This window comes from Sminthopsis crassicaudata, chromosome 3, assembly GCF_048593235.1.
Source record: "Sminthopsis crassicaudata isolate SCR6 chromosome 3, ASM4859323v1, whole genome shotgun sequence".
Lineage (NCBI taxonomy): Eukaryota > Metazoa > Chordata > Mammalia > Dasyuromorphia > Dasyuridae > Sminthopsis > Sminthopsis crassicaudata.
In genome coordinates this window covers 401,933,636-401,954,610 of record NC_133619.1, presented here as the reverse complement: position 1 = coordinate 401,954,610, position 20,975 = coordinate 401,933,636, and the positions used below count along the sequence as shown (strand labels likewise).

The 20,975-nt window shown below is 41.8% G+C and overlaps 1 protein-coding gene across 15 annotated transcripts in view; it reads right to left on the bottom strand.

The window, feature by feature from the left end:
• Positions 1-20,975, bottom strand: part of GRAMD1B (GRAM domain containing 1B) — a 314,117-nt gene that overhangs the window by 6,853 nt on the left and 286,289 nt on the right. For 13 of the 15 annotated variants that reach the window (XM_074302711.1, XM_074302718.1, XM_074302710.1 and 10 more), the window contains 12 exons: positions 20,731-20,811; positions 15,312-15,427; positions 14,001-14,157; positions 12,140-12,329; positions 11,082-11,225; positions 9,984-10,102; positions 9,681-9,823; positions 7,900-8,003; positions 6,729-6,932; positions 5,338-5,431; positions 2,176-2,283; positions 1,765-1,954 (listed from right to left, as the gene is read on the bottom strand). In XM_074302711.1, the coding sequence (XP_074158812.1) occupies positions 1,765-1,954; positions 2,176-2,283; positions 5,338-5,431; positions 6,729-6,932; positions 7,900-8,003; positions 9,681-9,823; positions 9,984-10,102; positions 11,082-11,225; positions 12,140-12,329; positions 14,001-14,157; positions 15,312-15,427; positions 20,731-20,811 (1,650 nt within the window). The remainder of the gene's footprint in view (positions 1-1,764; positions 1,955-2,175; positions 2,284-5,337; positions 5,432-6,728; positions 6,933-7,899; positions 8,004-9,680; positions 9,824-9,983; positions 10,103-11,081; positions 11,226-12,139; positions 12,330-14,000; positions 14,158-15,311; positions 15,428-20,730; positions 20,812-20,975) is intronic. The other 2 variants (XM_074302714.1, XM_074302716.1) reach the window with 1 other exon arrangement.

Below are 20,975 nucleotides of genomic sequence, written 5' to 3'. Positions count from 1 at the left end.
TTAAGGTTTATAAAGTGCTTTACAAATATTATTTCATTCTGCACTCAAAATAACCTGTTAAGTAGGTGCTATTATCATCCCCATTTTATAGTTGAGGAAACTGAGGCAGAGACAGATTAAGTGACTTGCCCAGTGGGGTCATATAGCTAATAAATGCTCAAATCTGGATTTACACTCAGATCTTCCTGACTCCAATTCAAAGCTCTATCCATTCTATTCCCTGGCTTTGCAATAGCAATAATAACAATCAACTTTTAAATTTGCAGAGCACTTTATATGAATTATCTTCTTGAACCTTACAATAAGTACATGAGGGATATGCTATATTTATCTATAAACAGGTGAGGAGAACCGAGGCTCAGTTTGTCAGATAGCTAATAAGTAAGTCAGCATCAGAGTGTTGAACCCAGGTCATTCAGATTCTGTATTTGGCACTCTATCCACTATGTTAAGCTGCCAACCAAACAACCCTTCACATCCTAAGAGTGTCCCACTCTGCTGCTGGTGATGAACTCACCAACAAATTCATTTAAAAGCTCCGTCTATTCTTCCCATTGCTATCATAGTCCATATTAAAAAATTATTATGGTGCTGTGCCACAGGTCCTATCTGATTATCTTTAAATCTTTTCTGCATATCAAAGACGATGTCTCCTGCCAATCTAACTAATCAGCCTTGAAATCTGGAAACTCTAAGAGCAGGGCTGACAAACAAACACCGGCTATCTCACTGAAGGCGTAATGATCTCTCAGTGATCTATGCAATTTTCTGGGGCTACGATGATTCACAGAGCTATTGATCTCTAATAGAAGAGAGAGCTTCCACACTGGGGGCAACCCCCATACCAGTGAAATCATTCAAGGAAACCTTTCTTTGTAGATCTGAAAATGCATCTGTTAGTACATACTTGTCCTAGTGCAGGTCACCCTCTGCATGACAGATACTCATACCCCCTCTAGGTCTGTGTGTCCAGACTGGCCGGTTTTCTGCCAGAGGCTTCAAGAATCCATGGTCATATCCATCCTATCCAAGACTTTAACATATAAGGAAGGGTGAGGTGGAAGTTGTGTAGCTGTTGTCCTAAAACTGGTCAGTTACTTCCTTAAATAGCTAGATTTTGGACAAGAAAAGGGCATCATGCTGCAAAGAATGTCTTTGATGTGAGGGAGATGCCCCATGTTCATCCAATCTGTGATAACTTGTACCATCTCCTCCTGGCTAACCTAAGGGGAAGCATGTCCATTCTGTGACCACTGAGTTAGTGGAGATATATCTTGCTATACCCAACTTGTGACCCTGCTGGCATATTATTTTGCTTATTTTAGCCTATGTGTCTTGTGTCAATTGATGGAATTATTCTGTATTTGGTATAGTCATCCTTGAGATATCTAGCCCTATAAAAACAAGTCCCTGGAAGGAGGGGGCATCTCAGATTTTGAGAAAGATCTGAGAAAGACCCTTTCATAAAGTGTCCTTGGCTCAGAACTCTGTTTAAGTCTCTTTTGTTATTTATCTACTTTTTATTTATTATTATTATTTATTTATCAATAAATTTATTTTAATCTCCATACTGTCAATCTCTCCTGCTTGGAAACTTGCTCTTGTGTCCTGCTCTAAAGAGTAAGGAACACTGGAGTGAACTTCATGCTTCTAATGCTTCATCAATGGCTATTCAAGAAGACTGACTAATAATTACCCTGGGGGAGGGGGAAAGGGAAGAGCTCATAGACAAGATTTCTTATGGGTGAGGGTGAAGATGTTTACCTGGTCTAGAAGCATCACAGAGGATTTGATGATCTCCCTCCATTTTTGGAGTTCTGTGTCATGATACTTTTGTTGAGATTCTAAGAGCTGGGCCCATTCTGTCTGGGACTGGGGTAACCTGTGGGGCACAAGAAGGGTCACCCCGGCAGCTGGAGTTATGCTCAGAGGACTGTCCTGTGCTCCCAGACCCCTAGAGGATAGAGAGTCACATCATAGTGCTATACTCTCCACTCATTCCCTTGTGTTGCCTCCCTTCCCTGACACCCCCCCCCCCCCACACACACACACAAAGTAGCCAGAAGGGAAATGAGAAAGGAGCCATTCCCGACTGGGAAGAAGTGTTCTGTTGTGGTCTGGGGGAAGGAAAGGGAGGGTCATTTGTGAAGAGGCTGGAGACAGAGCTCAGGTTACCTGTCCTGGAGTCTCAGGCCCTGCCATGCAGTGAGGGTCTGGGTAGTATATTCCAGCATCCAGAGTTTGTAGAATAGCATCATGTTGAGAATCACCAGCAGCACCAGGCTAGGGAAGGAAGCATGGGGAATAAAAGAAAAAACAACAGAGAAGCAGGTTGGTTGGTGGACAAAGCCCAAGCACGGAAACAAACATCTTCCTTGACCAAGAAAACTCTGACATGGCCTTGGCCCAAACTATCACTATTTCCCCCAGAAACTTAAGAGTGAAAAAAAAAGGAAGGGGGGGGGCAGGGGGGAGGAGGGAAGAAGTGAAGGCAGAAGGAAGGGAGAAGAGGTGAGAAGAGAGCAAAAAAGAAAAGTGTGGGAAAGAAAGGGAAAGGGGAAAGAAGAGAATGAGGATGATAGAGGCAGAAAAGGAGAAAGAAAGAGGGAGGGAGAGAGAAGTAAGAAGGGAAAGAGAAGAAAAAAGGAAGAGGCAGAGGGAGAAAGAAGGAAGAGAGAGGAGAGAGAACAGGAAGAAAGAGAGAGAGTGAGAAAGAAGGAAAAAAGGAGCGAGGAAGAAGAAAGAAGAAAAGCAAAGACAGAAGGAGAAAGAAGGAAGAAAGAGAGAAGAGAGGGAAGGAAAGAGGGAAAAAAGGAGGAGAGTACACTATGAATGGAGAAGACAGCAGAAGAGGAAGAGTGAGAAAGAGAGAGAGGGGGAAAGATAAATACATGGTGACAGAAAGAAAGAGAAAGAGAAAGAGAAAAAGACAGAGATTAGCAGACACAGCTGATTTGAGGGGCCAGAGTAATGATACAGTCACAGAGAGAATGGTGTGAGGATGGAGAGCAAAGAAAGGTACAGAAGAGCACCAAGGACAGATAGTCATAAAGTCAAATTAGGATTCCCAAAAAAAAGAGGGGGAAAGGAAGGAAAGATCTGAGGGAGTAAAGGAGGTAAACCATAGAGACAGTACCTGAAACAGATCCTAATGGGTGCAGGGGAGAGAAAAGAAGGAGGAGGTAGAGGTTAGAAAAGGACTGGCATACAGAAGGGGAAATCTGCAGAGGAGGAGGCAAGAGGAAAAGAGAGGGAGAGGCAAGAAGAAGATCCTATTCCCTGCACCTGGCCAAATTTCTAAGAGCCTCTAGGCTCATCCTCTTCTCTGCACTGCTGCTCTAGGGATCTGACTAAGTGTGGGAAAGGCAGAAGCATGCCCTTGGACCAAGAGTCAGGTTCAGATCCTGCCTCCACCATTCCTGGCCATGTAAACTCTAGACAAGCACCTTTAACTCTCCTAGCCTCAGGCTCCTCATCAGCTAAACGGATATTTGTATATCCTCTTCAGGCTGTGGTGAGGAAAACACTTAAAAACCATAATGTGCTAATGTAAATGCTGTAATAAAGTAGGATGGGTGAGGGGAAGAAGTGAGAGCACCAATCAGGGATCCAGAAAAGCACTAAATATAGGCCTAGTTCATAATGCCTCCTGGGAAAATGCTAGTGAGGAGGGGCAGCATGGCTAGGGGAAGGAGGAGAAAGAAAAAGAGACACACAGAGAAAGACAGAGAGGAAGGGAGGGAGCTAGGGAAAGAAAGATACAGAGAGACAGAAAACGCTGCCGTCAAAGTCAAGAGGATTAGGGTTCAGGCTCTATGTCTGCCTGGGTGTTCCCAGGCAATTCCCCCCCCTCCAAAAAAGAAGGAAATAAGTGCCTTCCTAGGGAAGGAGGGAGGACAGGAGGAAGGAAGGAGGACAGGAGGAAGGAAGGAAGGAAGGAAGGAAGGAAGGAAGGAAGGAAGGAAGGAAGGAAGGAAGGAAGGAAGGAAGGAAGGAAGGAAGGAAGGAAGGAAGGAAGGAAGGAAGGAAGGAAGGAAGGAAGGAAGGAAGGAAGGAAGGAAGGAAGGAAGGGAGGGAGGGAGGGAGGGAGGGAGGGAGGGAGGGAGGGAGGGAGGGAAAGGAAGAAAATAAAGAAGAAAATGTCATTGAGGGTGGCTCCTGTATCACTCAGAGCTCACAAGTATAGAAAACTTCCTTACAAAGAAATATTTGCAAAACTAATGAATTGTCTCATTATTAAATTATCCTGTAGGAATTAGAAGAACAAGGTAAAGAGGTGCTGTTTTTGACACCATGACATAAAAGTTGAAGCAGATTAGCTGGTGCCTGCTAGGCAACTGTGGGGAAACATTCTCCCTCCCTGGGCCTGAGCATATACTGAAAATCATGTCATAATAATAAAATTTCAGGAGAGAGAAGACCAGTGACAAAAAGAAATGTCCCAATATGCACCAAAACATTGAGAGCAGCACAGGCTGTAGAAGCAAAAAAACTGAAATAAAACAGATGTTCAACTGAGTAAAGGCTAAATAAATTGTGGCACTCATGATCATCTATTATTCTGCTTTAAAAAGCTATGAATACAAAAAGACACTGGCAAACTTCTAAGATATGATGCAAAGGGGGGTTTAAAAAAAGCCATCAAAATAATATATGCAATGATTAAAACAAAAATCAAAACAATGTTGCCAAATTATAATGATTAATGTTGGTCCAAAGAAGAAGTTTGAGAAGGACTTCACCCCAGCTTCTTTGTATCCAGGGCTAAGGATGTAGGCTTCATATAACATCAGATTTTTTTGATGCATTGGTTAGTTTTTGCTAAACTGTATTTTCCCTCTTATTATTTGCTGTGATAGCTTTCTCTAGGGATATTGTAGGAGATGTAGGTGATGTGAAAAGCTACAAAATTTATTTATAAAAAAGAGAGTCATGGAGAGAAAATGGCAGACACAGATTTGAAAAGAGAAACAGCCACGTAGAATCAGGAAAGAAAAACCAAAAGTTAGAGACAAAGGGTAAGAAAAAAACTAATACAGAAACACAAAGATAAAATGCCACCTTTATCTAAAGAGTACTTCTAACCACCTTATAGTTAAATCTCTTCTAGTAAATAAATCAACTTTCATTTACTCTGTAGACTAAGAAAATAGGCAAAGAGAAGAAAGAATGCAGGGGGTAACGACAGCAGAGACAGACTGAGCTAAAGAGAGAAAGAGAAGGGGGAAAATAAAGATCGGGGAGAGAAGGCAGGAGCCAGGGGGCTTCATGCGCCTGGAAAGGCTAAAGTGAGATGCTTGGGCAAGAGAGAGCAAGGGGAGCCTGGGAGTCCCTTACACACAGCTGATAATGAGGAGCAGCTTGGACACACTCTGAAGGTGGAAGCCGCCAGTGGGGGTGTCTTCAGGAATGTGCCGGGTCTGGGTAGATCCTACAGAAGAGAACATGGCAGGTTGTCACCATCAGTCACTCACTCCCAGTTATCCTCTTTCTTCTTCCTCTTTGTCTCTCTCATTTCTTACTCTAAATTCCACAAGACCTGCCATGGCAATAGCTGTATGGAGAGTCACAAGATGGCCCCTGCCTTCCAGGGCCTTCCCAAGCCATACCCCGCAGTTAAAGTGTGAACTCCTATATGAGGAACAAAGACTGTGTCCTCTACTTCTTTTAATGCTCCTCAGATCCTAGGATAGGTGCTGAATGGATACGTATCCAACAATTAAATTACTGGACATGTATGGAAGGATAGAAAAAACAAAAATAAAATAATTTAAACAAAAGCCAAGATGGGATCCATTAGGTATTCAATATGGGTCAAAAGGAAACTTCTATTTAAATAAGGAGGAGGGAAGTCACTGGGAGAGTCTCACTTGCCAATAAAATATAAATACAATCCCTATAGGAGAAATGAGGCAAGAAACGATGGATAACATTGATTGGAATTGTCATGGACCACAGATTCTGGCAAAGTCCTAAAAATGCTATATCAGAGATACTAGGGGATAAGGAATTTCATGTTAAAGATATTTAATGAGTCATATAAACTAATGCAAATAATATATGGAAGTATAGAAATGTATGAATATCCCTAGTAGATAGCACAGGGCCTTATAAAAGATAATTGATATGTATATTTGTCGAACTAAATTGCATTATATATCCTGTGAACGGATATATAATTGTTAATCTACCAGTTTTGGGCAGAGGATATGGACATAATGTCTTGGCTATTATCAAGTTTGGAACTATGATCCCTGGTCAAGCAGTGAACTTGCTCTAGGTGCAGTGAGCACTCCCTCAAGGGCATCATCCTTCAACACTGTGTCACTCTGCAGAACTCAAGCAGGATTGCCGAGGGAAATTAATGGCATGAAAACCAAATTTAAATGGAACTTTTTCCCAGCAGAGCTAACAATTGGAATTGTCATGGACCATGGACTTTGGCAAAGTCCTAAAAATGCTATATCGGAGATATTAGGGGATAAGGAATTCCATGCTAATTAAAGATATTTAATGAGTCATGGGTAAACTAATGCAAATGATATATAAAGTACAGAAATGTATGAATATCCCTAGTAGATAGCACAGGGCCTTATAAAAGATAGCTCACATATATTTATTGAACTAAATTGCATTAAATTTAATATACATTTCAGAGCCTCAGTTACTGAAATTCAGGCCTCAGTACCGACCTCTACTACCATCTCCTGCCCTGAACTGGGTCTTACCTGCTACATGTTTGATCCTATGGCCCACATCCTCATCTGTAGGAGTAGTGACAGGGCTCATAACTTCCTCCAAGTGGGGTACCCTCAGGTGGGCATGGGGTCGCTTCCTCCTCCGTACAGCAGGAGCTTTGCTGGCCTTCTCTTTGGGAGACTGTCTGTGTAACTCAGCCAGGTAGGTGCTCTCTGTTTTTGTCAGCTCAGACTCTGCCAAGGTAGATGGTGCTATGTCAGGGATACACAGACCACACCCCCACCTCCCCAACACCTCTCAGTTACACGCATAGGCTTCCTTCTTTTCAGGACCCTTCCTCCTCCCCTAGAGGCCAACTTTCAGCTCCAGTTAGAGGGAAAGCAGATGGGACATCAAGGTGTAACTCCTATTCACAATGAAGCATGCTATCTACCTTCTAACAGAAAGATGACATTCTCAATCTCATGCAAATTGAGACTTTTTTTGAGGGGGGCATGGCCAACGTAGGAATCTCTACATAGGTTTGTAATAGGAATTACATTTTTCTTGTTTTCTCAATGGAGAGATGGGAGTGAGAGAATATAGATTCTGACATTAAAAAAAAATGAAATCCAAAAAAGAAGTGGGTGGGACCCTCCTTACTTTCCACAATGGCTACAAGCCAGGAGATGGGTCAAATGCTTGTGCATACCACAGTTATATCTTAGTCTCTCATTCTCACACTTTGGTATATTCAAACCATCTTTTATACACACTGAATGGTAACAGTGTGATACAGAGAAAAGGGGACTAGATTAGGAATCAAGAAGCCTTGATTCTATTGGTGATGGCCATTTTGAACCATCTAAATGACTTTCACAAGTTAATTAATCTTTCTGAGTCTCAGAAATAAAATGAGGGAACCTGGAAGATGCCTAAGATCCCTTCTGGTTCTAAATGATATAATCCTATGATCCTATTCACCTCTGCTGAGCCTCAGTTTGCCACCTAAGCCAACAGGGGAATTGACCTCAACAGTTTCTAAAGTGCCTTTCAATTCTATCATTCTTGCAAATCAAGACTCATAAACTAGGTTTCTCTACACAGAATCATGTTCTTTCCCAGCCTTATCCCCACAAACACACTTTCTAACCACTTCCACTCACATTCTTCCACCAGTCCCACTAGGGTCCTAGCCACAACAGTGATAAAAGTCCTCACCCAAATGGCGAAAGTAATCTTCAAGTCCACTCCAGAAATTCTTCTCGATGAAGCTTTTCACTAGCCCCCAGGGCTGTTTTCTATAGCGCAACTCTGTGGAGACCCTAAGAAATTAAGCCCCAAAACAAATCTATTATTTTAGAATAGGCTTGTTCCCCTGTGAAGAAAAGGCTGTCCTATGACTCAAACTAAAGCAGACCTTCCTCCCACAATTCCCCAATTCTCTCAGTAAACACTGATTTATTAAAATCAAATTAAAATTAAAATCAAAAAATTAAAAAAAAAAAGGTCTTTAGGTACAAGTAGGTTTCCCAGTCAAGAGGAAGGGTACCCTCAAAGTAACTTCAGTTCTTTGCCTAACTCATGGACACTCTTTCAATATTTAGGTTTGAAGGATTAAGTCATTTTTTTGTTTAGAATCAAAGAATGCAGCTTATTACACTCCAAGAATCCCCTTCCTCACTTCACAGATTTCCCGCTTTCTCACCCTCCATGCCTCATGCTTTTCCTGCAATGCAGGTCCCAGCATCTCTGTCCCATCCCCTTCCCTAAATCTATGCCCTTCTACCACCTTAGCTAACACCCTCTCTGGGGTGTCATTCCTTTGCCCTTCACCAGGAGAGCTTTCCTGGTGCCCAGAAGGGGGTTCTAGTGGAAGAAACCAAAGGGAAGGCACGGCAGCTGTCACCAAGTGTGTGAGGGGCTATCATATAAAAGAATAAAATAAAGAGGGTTTGCTTGGCCCCAGAATACAGGTCTCAGACCATCTGGTAGAAACCAGAGAGATTTAGGCTTAAACACTTAAAGTTAATCAAATGAAAAAAGGGCACATTCAAGGGCTAGGAGGTTCCCCTTTAATGGAGATCTTTGAGCCATATATGTGTATGTGTGTGTGTGTGTATGTGTGTATGTCTTTGTGTATGTGCATAGATACACATACATATATTCACATACTGGTAGGCCCCTCCCAACCCTGACAATATTCTGTGAAGAATTTAACATAATCATTCAGCAAGCGTCAATTAAGTGCCTTCTCTGTACAAAGTACTATGTTAGAAATTAAAGGAGCTACTACAAAATCCAAGACATGATCTCAATCCTCTAGGAACTCACCGTCTAATGGGCAAGATAAAACACATATATAAGTAACACAATATAACACATTCATTAAGATGAAGTCGAGTGCTTGTATCTGAAAGGCCACAAGAGGCTTTAGAAGTGGTGTGTTTCAGTTGATTTTGATAGACATTTCTGGCTGTTCCAATCCATTTCTCTGATATTTCTTTTTCCTCTTCCTCATAATATTCTTCCCTGTCATCTTTCATCTTTGGGTTTTCTATCCTCCCTGAGCTAGACATCTTATATCCTTCCTCCCAACAGCTTCCACAGCTCCTACAACTTTACTTTATAAAATACAGACTTTAGCTACTTCAGGGCAGCCTTAATCTATAATATAATAATCATCCTGGAAGCTTCATTAAGACCAACAGAAGTCAAAGCTGAAACAACATTCAATCCTATTTCATTCCCAACAACCAGTGAAAAAAGTCCTGAAAATGGAGTCAAGCCATGGACTCGAACACCAGCTGTCACTTAATACTTGTGTGACCTTGGAGCACTTTTGCTGAACTTTCCCCTCACTTTTAAAATAGGGAAATGGATTAGATGACCTCTAGTGGGCTCACAATTATGATTTAGTTGACTCAGATGGGTGTGCTCTGTTTTAGGGTCTCCTCGAAGAGCCTCCTGCTGGCCCACCCACACCTCTGGGATGTCAATACCTGAGTCGGCTCTTGTTTCGAGCCACACGGGTGAGTGTGTAGCGGTTGATGGTATAGAAGTAGTCATGGTATGGCACATCATGGGTGAGCACCTCAGCATCTATCACGTAGCATTCACTCTCCTGGCAGGCCTTGTACATGGTCTAAGAAGTGAGAAGGGAGCCATGGGGCAGGACAGAAGGAGACCAGGTTGGTTCCCCTACCCCCACTTCCCAAAGAAACACCCTGGGGGTCTGAGATCCTGCCCTCACTTCTTGGTCCTTGAGAGACTCCTGACTTCTTTCCCTTTTATGCTTTATTTACCTGAGTCTCTGTTACAGTGGCAGTTTTGGGAGCCAGAGGGTTGGTGAGGGTGATAGTGTAGAGAATCACTCGACTCTGGTTTCCATTGTCCTCCTTTTTCCATGGATGAAAGATGATATCTAGTAGTAGTGAGGGGGTGAGGGATGAGGGAGGGGAAAAAAGAGGAAGCCTGATTTGAATTTCACCTCCAAGGGAACTGTTCTCAGCTTCTGGGAGTGGACAACTAGTCCCTCAGGAAAGGCCAATGGGAACTTGAGGATGAGGGGAGGGTCAGTGGAGAGAGGGGCAGGAAAAAAGGAAGGAGGGCTGGGTGGATGGGTGGGAGGCAGGACGAGTAGAAGGAGAAAGGAGCTTATTGTAGTGCTGCCGAAATTCTGCACAGAGCTCAGGAATTCCAACGGGGCAGGGTCAGAGGTCTTGGGGCCACCTACAGGGCTTCTGGCAACACTGGAGTTACTGTTAGGAATGTCTGGGTTCTCCTGGGAAAAAGCCCTCCTTTCTCATCCACTACGATTCTCCAGTGTCCCGTGAATGCCCTCCTGCTAGCAGGGGAGCAGACCAAGACATTATGCTCACTACACACTGAACTGGATTGCATGTACAAAGGACAGCGTGTTGTCTGCCTGTGCTAAGTCTAGAACACAAGGTGTGAGACTGTCAGAACAGAGTTCCAAGGGAAGGGCCATTGGAGACTCCAAAACGGGAATTCCCAACTGTGGTTCTGGTGGCAGTAGGGGGGATATCTGGATTTGAAAGCAACATGGAGCTACATTCTTATATGTTGGGTTGAGAAGGCATACAAAGTAGAAAGAGCAAGGATGAAAGCAGGGAAGTGATATAAGGAAAGGAGAGAAAAGAGAGAGGGCTATGAGAGAGATGGGGAAAGGAAATTTAGATGAAAATAGGGGAGAAGAAAGAGAAGGCAAAGGGGAAGAGGAAGAGGTGAGTCAAAAAAGAAGGGACCCAGGGAAGGGAAGGTGGTTGGAAGACAGGAGAGAAAGAAGTGAGAAGAAAAGGAAGGGAATACACAGAGGAAGTAAAAGAAAACAAGGAAGAGTCAGGGAGGAAGAAAAAAGGGGAGACCCAGATGAAACAAACCAGAGAAGCGACGCTGCTCCATGAAATCCCTCTGAAAGGGAGAGTCCGTGAAGAGCAGGTCGTACAGTTTGTCAACACTGAAGTTAAAGACCTCATTCACATACTGCCGGCCACTCAAATCTTCATAGAAAGCTTGGACTTCTCCTGCAGGGAAGACAGCATTCAAAAGGAGCTGCAGATGAGCACCGGTTCATCTCCAAAATAATTATTTCTGTATTGAAGTCAGTATGCTAGGCAAGATTCTAGATGAAGGCCTGTCTGCTGAACAGGGGATAGTGGTGGGACACTTGGAACAGATTTTCAGTTGTATAATCCACAAATTAGTTCATTCACAGCTAAATAATAGAGAACTGATTACATTCACAAGTCATTAACCAACAATCAATTAGCCAATGGGGAGACACTGGTTAATGATTAATTAATGAATTTGGCTTCTGTGAACTGGAAATGCAGAATCTTTTATTCTCAGATGACTTGAGGCTATCATTGTGGGAAGGTCCAGCAAGAGGCTACCTCCTCAGTAAATCTCAAGTGGAGGAATCATCAGGTTCACTGGACCCTAATAGTTTTCTCATCAGTCTGCCAAGGCGCCACCCTAATATGCCAACCAAGTCTGAACTTCCTACCATTAATGATTAGTGACTTAAGACAGCAAATGGAAGGAAGAGGCTAAAAGTCTCCAATCAAAATATACTTTTTACCAAGAATAATAACTGTCTCATTAATATACTAGCAATTACTTGACTGCCAGTCCAATCCTACGGGGATGCAAGTTTCCATGGAAGGAGTATGGTGATAAACCTTGGCTGGTAGATAAAGCATAAAACTGTAGGAAGGCTAGACCTAGAATGATGGGGTTCTCAGCATGGATACTAAAACAAGGGGACAGGTTTGAGGAGGGAAGAGGACTCACTTCAGTTTAGTTTCCCTTACTTGACCATCTTGCCTACGGCTGGCTCTGCAAGGAGCAGAGAATAAACTCAAGAATCTAGGTAGGACATCATTTCAGCCTCCCCCATTAGTAATGAAGAAAAGCAAGTCCTTGTCTACGCTGCTACCTTCATCATGGGTGTCTGATGAATCACTGAGCTCAGTAGGAAGATCCTCATTATCATTGAAATCCAAAGAAGGTGAGTTCACTGGAGCAAGGATCTCGATCTTCTCCCCAATAATGTTGTCAATTGTGAGCTCCTTCTCCAGGGGGCCATCCCCTTCTACCCCTTCTTCTTCCAGGGGCAATCCATCAAACTGTGGCAAAGACAGAGGGGTTACATTCTTTTATGACCTAACAAAGATGCTGTGACTCAGGAAGAAAGGTTGAGTAATCATTCAAGCAATAAAATGCTATCATTTCTAGAGTCACCAGTCAAAAGACTCAGAGTCATACTGGGTGCATTCATCCACACACAGATCTGCCACAGGCTTGCTGTGAGAACTAGTGTAGGTACCTTTCCTTCTCTGCATACAAAGTATTATGGTTCAAATGACGCCAAGGGCCTCCTGGGAGGCTTACAAGGTAGCTATTTCACTTTAAGACTGATCTAAAACATGGTGTCCTTAGCTAGGTTCAATATCTTCCATTAGTAAGGACATATAGTCTAGTCCTAACTCAAAGAAGTAGCTCTCTCCTGGGGCTCCATTATATATCCATACAATATCCATATAATTGGACATAGCAACGCCACTTTGCCACTAAATAGCACTTCTATTCCAAGAACTTCCCAGGTTTCTTCTAGTGTTATTGTTATATTTGTTCTAACACTCTTGTGAGAAAATAGGGACAGATGGGAGGAAGAGACTTAGAGAAGAATGAAAGGGAGACACAAACCCAGATGTCATTGCTTCCAAGAGCTCTAAATGATCTTTAAGAACACTTTCTCTAGTTTTCTTTCCTTGATGGAGCCCCCGAATTCTAAAACCTTACAATATATTCCTCGATTCTTCCCAGGACTTTGCCTCCTCAGCTAGGCCATAAAGATCTTGAAGAACAGAACTGGAAATATTTCCTTTCCCTTCTTGTTCCAAGAGGGGTCAGGGACCGGAGCTACATATAGATTGAGTAAGGGCCTTAGCTGCTCAATGCCAACCCTCCTCAAAGGCATAAAACTGTGTAACTCCTGAGTGCCTAAGGCTGGAACTCTGGCCAATAAATACTCTCCAAGTTAGGAAAGGCAAGAGCTGGGCCCAAGGGAGAGGTGAAGAAGGGCAGCAGAAAGAAAGTCATTGTGGAAAGCATTTGAAAATGGTTTTCATTTGTTTAGAATGGGGATTTAAATGGAACTTTCTGGGAAATGTCTGGATCTCCATTACACTACTTTTCCTCCAGCTCTGGAGTCACCTCATAAGCCTTACTGACTCTCTATTTGACTTGATCTATTCCTCTCAAAGGAACCGATTATATTTATGCCCTACCTTGAATTTCAAGTGCCTAGTACCTGATACTGCCATTGACCCTGAGATGAATCAATAAATACTTACTTAGTGACCAAGCCACCTCTGGAAGAGATCTTATCATTCAGGAAATTCCTCCCTGAATTAACTGACGTAAATTACAAATACTCTCACCCAGGGATGCCTTGGCTCACCAGACCAGATTGTTAAATTTTCAGCATGAGCATTATTAACTCCTCAGAAATCAGCAAAGGCTAAAAATCAGGGCTTTATTTATTGTTTTATTGGTTGTTTAGACTTAATTAAGAGATAAATGTTAATAAAACAGATTAAACTTTAAAATGTGTTATGTTGTACTTTTTTTTTTTTTTTGAAAGCCAGTTGTTAAACATTTATTAGCATATCACATCACTGCCCTTACTTGGGCTTACTTTCCCAGGTCAATTACCTCTAATGAGGCTGATTCATCGAAGCTAGTGAAAAAAAGGGCCACTAAGTCAGGGGCGGAGCAAGGGTCACAATCCATACCGAGACAGGGGCTTCACTGCTCCCGGTGGAGGTCAGCGTGCTGTTGGTGATAGACTTCTTCGGCAGCTGTGGGCTGGCGTCTGGCTTGGTCTCTATGCTGCTTTTGGAGGAGCTGTCATTTACCTCATTCTCTTCCACCGGGAGCTCCTCACAGTAGCTGATGGGGAGCAGAGCCAAAGAAGAGGGCAATCAGTGCCCACTAAGGCAGATCCCCGCCCTCCCACCTACCCAGAGGGCAGAAGCTGGAGAGCTGAGCTAGATCTTTCACAAATGTCCCTTAGCCTTAATTCCATCACCTGCCTTAAAACTAGGGAAACCTGACAATGAACTCTTTTTTTGAATGTCCATTTCTACCTCTCAGTCCATGTCCAAATATTATTTTTCACCTCTGGGATATCTTTCCTGAACTATCACATATTCTCCTATATCCTATGCCCAAGGGCCATTTTACATTTAAAATTTCTGGTTGGAAATGAATATCCACCAGATAGAACTCCTTTTCACTGGCTGTATCACCAAATTCACTGAAAATTTTTCCCTTTCATTTCCTCCAATGGGATCCACATCCCCAATAATAACTCACATTTCTATAGCACTTTTTCAAAGCAAGGCATTCACATTAAACCACTGTCAGGTTGTGGAAGAATTTTTATTCCCATTTTACAGATGCAGAAAACTAAAGAGATTAAATGATTGCCTAAGGTGACACAGCAGAATTGGGATTAGTTTTTCTGAATTTAAGTCTTTCCATTACACTATTCTTTCTCCTTTGTATTAAATCAATTTGTGCTTTCTGGAATGTTCCTTCTTCAAATACCTGTGATTGCATCCATCTGAGTATTCTCTCCATCACTACAAATCACAACACCTCCATATTTTGTAGATAACCTTTGAATTATGTTTGAAAACATTAATCAACCTGGCTTACTTTCTAGTAATATGCCTCTCCAACTTTAGCAAGGTTAGTCTTTGGAAACAGATCCAGAGTCTATTGATGGTCCCTTATTCAAAGTCATTACAGTTTAGTAAAGCTGTTGAAGCCTATGTTTGGACTGATGTAGCCTTCAAGCATTCAGGATCAATTCCATGCCATGATGACGCCCTGGAGAAGGATTTTAATGGAGGTACATAGTCCTAAGTTTTTTTTAATGTCTATGTCCTAGTTAACTCACTGGATCTATAGATCCCTGAGGGTATGGAAAGCCCTTCTCTTGGCCTGAAATTCTATTCCAACCTCATTTTTCATGCCTTTGGGCACCACTACAAGGAGAGAAAAAACATAGAGAAGAACTCCAAACTGATATCACTCACCCCATTGTGTTGAAGTCATCATCTGGAGGCACATAATCCTCATCATCACTAGTCAGGCCCAATTCATTTCCGTAACACTGATGGACGAAGTGCCACAGCTCCTTGGGACATAGGGGCTAGATGGGAGAAAATAGAAGCTTTTCACCCTTCTTCAGGCTTGCTCTTTTGTATGGAGAGGAAATAGTCTGACTGCTCATCACCAAACCCAAGAAGAGTTATGATCTTGTTAGCCAAGAAAAGATTTTTTGACAGACAATTGCTCTCTGGCAATATCTCTGCTTCCTCTCTATGTTTTTTGCTTGTTTTTTTCCTTTTTACTTCTACTACAAATGATCTTTCATTCCCTACAATGAGTATGGAGGAAGGGACTTATTTGACTATTTTGGAAATGCTAGTCACATCTTGTGCTCTTACTAATAATACCCCAATAATAAAGGACATTTACAAAAGTAATACTGAGACCTCGAAGAAATTTGTTTATCAAATTTGACTTAGAAAAAAGTACAAATAGCTTGCTAATCAAATGTGAAGGCACCAGGAAGCTGGGAAGGGCAGTTAATATGTTGGGATGAGAAAAGCAGAATCTAAAAACAGACTGACATAGAATTAGATACCTGCTCTAGTAAGATAAATACTAAATTCCATATAGTTTAAAAGAAGCAAAAAGCATACAGAATGATAGAGAAAAGAGTTCAACTGAAAAAGCCCTGAGGGTTTCAGTGGTCCAAAAGCTCAATCAGGCAATCAATTAATATAAGGAAAGGAACGGAGTTAAGAATAAAGGGAGTGCCAGTCCTAATTGTACTCTGACCATGATGCTTGTGGAAGCTGTATGAATCCTTGTCCTTAATATTATAAAGAGATATCTGCTCAGGAATTGCTTTAGGTTAAGCAGGTGTTTTTTTTTCAAGTCTATGACTCCATGAAATCAGAAGTTAATAAGTAAAAAAAAAAATTAAAGCACTGAGCTGAAAAAAGACCTGAGAACAGATCTGGCTAAATCTCCCACTCAGGAAGAAATCCATTTTATAATATCATTGGCAAGTGGTCATGTCAGCCTCTGTCTTCCTGGAATACCTTCAGTGATGAGTTACCTACCAAATGAACAAAACCATTTTACTGCTGAACAGATCTAGCAATGAAGACATTCATTCTTTATAATGAGCTGGAATCTTCTTCCTTAGAACTCCCATCCACTGGTCTCTATTTTGCTCTCTGGAGTCACCACAAGATGGATTTAATAGGAATACAGTAGTCTTTAGCTCTTTGCCCACTTGAGTTTTAGCTTGGTTCTCATGGGGTTTAATATCTCTGCTAGAGAAAGGAAAACTGGGCTGGAATAGGATAGGTGGGTAATCAAGAAGGACTCTGAGTGGGCTGCCTCAAGGCAGATAATAAAAACTGTAGCTAACATTTATAGAGCACTTTACATATGTTATTTCATTTGACCAAATGTTTATGTACTTGCAAGTAGGAGTTAGGGAAAGTAAGAGAAGGTAGTGGGGAGAGGCAGAAGGTAAAGAAGGAAGGGAGAGCTATAAATTAAATCTAGAATCAAACCAAAAGTATTTTTGTTTGTTTGATTTTAAAGAGCGTGGAGACATTAGCCCACTCTTAGTCCTCCCTCTATTCCTTGGGCATGGTCACTTCTAGAGAAAGAAGTTAGTGGTTTGCAATGACAGGAACATTAATTTTTCCTACCTCTGTGTACCGACTGGAATGTTAGGGAGGGCCAACAAACTACCTCTGAGAATAGGGGAGCCTGACAAAAGAAAATGCCTTGCCCATGTCTGACATACTCTTAAGGAAACCCCACATAAAGTGGGAAGGATGCATCTACTATTTGTTTCCCTCTTCCCCTTACCCTCAGCTTTCTTTCACATACACCACACACCTCTCTGGGATGTCTCATTTCTTTCTATTTGTTTGTCCTTTTAGTTCTTAATCCATCTCTACCCCTACTTTTCCTAATCAAATTCAATAATTGAGGGAGTAGCTAGGTGGCTCAGTGGATAGAGCACCAGCCCTGAATTCAGGAGGACCCAAGTTCAAATCTGGTCTCAGACACTTAACACTTCCTAGCTGTGAGACCCTGGGCAAGTCACTTAACCCCAGCCTCAAGGGAAAAAAAAATTCAATAATTGAGATATATCCTAAAAGTCTAAGGTTCAGACTATATAGGGAAGACAGGAAGAAAATAATTTCTCACAAAACCATGACTAATACTTCAGAGATTAAGCCACATGGAAGGTGAAGCAGGTGCCCCAGACATAGAGAAACAAAACCCCATGGAAGAGGAGGAGGGATTCTAGAATGCCATCCTACTATTGCTAAGAAAGTTAACCTTGGAGCAGGGCATGGTTGGGTAAGGGCACTGGGAGTAGGGAAGGAAGAGAAATTAGCTATTTTACAGCTTCCTATTTTAACTAGACTCTGGCAAACTATACGCTAAACTAAACTCTTTGATCTTTTGAAAAAGTACAAGTGATATCAATGCCCTCTAAATTTCAAAAGCTTGGGTCAAAGCCAAGTCCTGCCCTTCACCCCTACTGATGGATCTGACTTAACTAATCCATGAATCAGAGTTTTATTTGGGGTTCTTTTGTGAAGGCATTTATTAACTCCCAGGAGATCCTGCTTTGAGACTTCTTTGGACCTCTGTATAATTTTCTCCAAAGGAAACACAGCATTGGTAAATATTCTTAGGCTTCAAGGCCAGTCTGCCTCATACTCACAAATCATCAGGACCCTCCACCCTCTGATTAGGCTTTCTAGCTAGAGAGCAGAACCATGCACTACAGGACCTCTATTTTTAAAGAGGTTCCACACAGTTTTTCTCCTCTTCTCCAAAAGCAGCAAGGCTGCTTTTGTAATTCTCCGGAACTCTCCCACCTCTCCTCCGCCCCCACGCCCCCTAGCCTAGTCCTTTCTAAGATATCTTCCCCTTCTTTCAGCTTCCTTGAGGGCAAAGCTGTTTTTTATTATTTGTATCCCCAGCATTTAGTATAGCGCCATGCACAAGTTGTTTTATGAGAATATATATATGTATGTATGTATGTATGTAAAGTGTTTTGAAAACCTTAAACCACTATATAAATGGCAGTTGTTATTATTAAAGTTATTTGGGAAGGTTTTATTACTTTGCTGAACTGACATCTGTGAAGGCAATATCTCAAATTATCTTTGTTATGTTTCTCCACACATAAACCCTATGTTTCAATCACAGTATATGTTCAACAGATGTTTATTGAATTCTTAATGTACTTGTTTGTTTTCTTTGTATATTTCCTTTGGCCTTTTCCATGGACTGGTAGGTGTCTGTCTTTATCATGAGACTAAAACTTCTAAACTAACTTCTAAAAACTAGGGTTCTTTTTTTATCTATGACTCCCCCCCCCACTTTCCCCAAGGGGGAATCAAGGACAGATCTGTTCTGAGTCCTAGGACAGATCCCTATAGCCACTGAAACCTTAACTCCAGGCAATGACAGACTTAAAATGCCTATGGTTTATATCCAGACCCCTGTTTTAAGGAAAGCTTCCAAATCAGTCGTGTCTTTATTCTTCTCCAGATTCTGCTTATCACTCTCTAGACATTCTCAACCCCTACAGAGCAACTTCCTCATCCTGAAGGGGTTCACGCCATTCCTGATCTTCTCCAGGAAAATCCATCACTCTGATTGGCGGTTCTTCCCAGAATTTCTATTTAATGAAAGTGCCCAGATCAACCTCATCTTCTTTTCTCTCTGTGCTGCACTTATGTCTCTCTAGAATTCCTCTATCACGCCTTTCCTCACACCTCCATTTCTACCTCTTTTCAGCTTCCTTTTTTTTGTGTTCTTTGAGGGCAGGCAGTATCTTTCCAATGTTTAGCTCAGTGCTTGGCAGTAATAAGCCATTAATAAATGCCAACTTGATTTGACTTCTTCCTCCTTCAGAATTTGAGGGATGGTATTTTCAAGATTCATTTAAATTCTTCCAGTAACTGCCTAATAACCAATTTCCTATTCCCAGCTTTGAGGCTTCTTAGAACAACATGGGAAAGATATATTCAGGACAAGACAAAAGCAGCCAGAGTTTGATCCTGGGAGAATAAGAATTGATATTTTTATGAGGTTTTTAAGGTTTGAAAAAGCTTTTGAATGTATTACCTCATTTGATACTTAAAATCTTCAAGGTGAGTACTATTCCTCTGTTCTGCCTCCTAGTTTTATAGATAAGCCTCAGAGAAGTTAATGATCAAGGTCATACAACTAGTTAAGTATTAAAGATGGGGTTTGAATCCAGATCTCTTCTGCCACAGTCTAGTATTCTCAAAGAACCTAGATGCTTAGAGTGGGAAAGAGCCTTGAAGTACATCTGTTTAAATCCCTTTGACCCAAGAAGGAATTCTCCCAGTAACATCCTAGACAGCCTCTGCTTGAACACCTGAGCTCACTCCCATGGAAGAAAGCAAAAACCAAAGCTGCTGAATTGCTGGACTGGTCTCAAGAGTAGTCAGGACCTATTTCCATCCATTAGTCCTTCCCAGTTCTTTTCTCTGAGGCCTTAGAGGGCATTAAATCAGAATGTGGTGGTCTTTAGTTCCCTGCCCACTACAGCTTTGATTTGCTTCTCAAAGGACTTCTTATGTCTGGGGAAAAAGAGGGTAAGTGTCTTGCCCATGTTTACATGATTAGAAAGTGTTAGTCGTCAGATTCTTCTTGACTCTGATTCTAGTATTCTTTTTATTACAGAATGCACCCTCTTGGCCAGAATCATAACAGATCCTCTTTCCATGGGCCTCATCATGACAATGAGGCAGATAACAGATGAAGTTTATATTGCTCTGCCATTTACACAGTAGGTAGAGTGCTGCGCCTAGAGTCAGGAAGACTCAACATCCTGAGTTCAAATGTGGCTGCAGACACTTACTAGCTATATGCAAGTCACTTAACCCTGTATGCATCAGGGAAAATAAACTGGAGAAGCAAATGACAAACCACTCCATTATTTCTGCCAAAAAACCTTCAAATCTGGTCACAAGGTTCAGATGTGAATGAATGCCACTATTTCCAAAGCATCTAAATAGGTACATGGGATTTTCAGGACAATCCTTTTAGGCAGAGAATGCTTTGTTTTTTGCTTTGGTTTTTACTAGACCCAATTTTTCATCTTCTTAGGGAACTCTTGGTGAAAAACTTCCTTTACCAATGCAGATCACCACCTTCTAAGCAAGTATAAAATCTAGGAGTTTCCTGGGACACTAAAAGTGACTTGTCCAGGGTCACGCAGTCAGTATGGGTCAGAGGTGGGTCTGGAACTTAGATGTTCTTAACTCCAAAGCCAATTTTCCAAAGGCAAAGTATTACAAGGACAAAATAAAAAGAATAAAAAGGACATGAGGTTATAAACCCTCTGAGAAGGGAGGGTATGCTTACCTTCTCTAGGAGGGCATTCTGCCACAGCCGGAACATCATCATGTATGTCCTATCTCGGGCCCCGAAAGATGTAAAAAAGTGCTGGCAAGCGAGAGAAAAAGAAAAGACAGGACTGTTCAGAAAGATGGGGTAATGGGAGAACAGCCACATGGCCCTTCCACCTCTAAAAGTTCTATTTGTCAGAAGCTAAGCACCACTAACTCCCAATTTGAATGAATGAATGAATGATAAGCTATTTTTTCAGA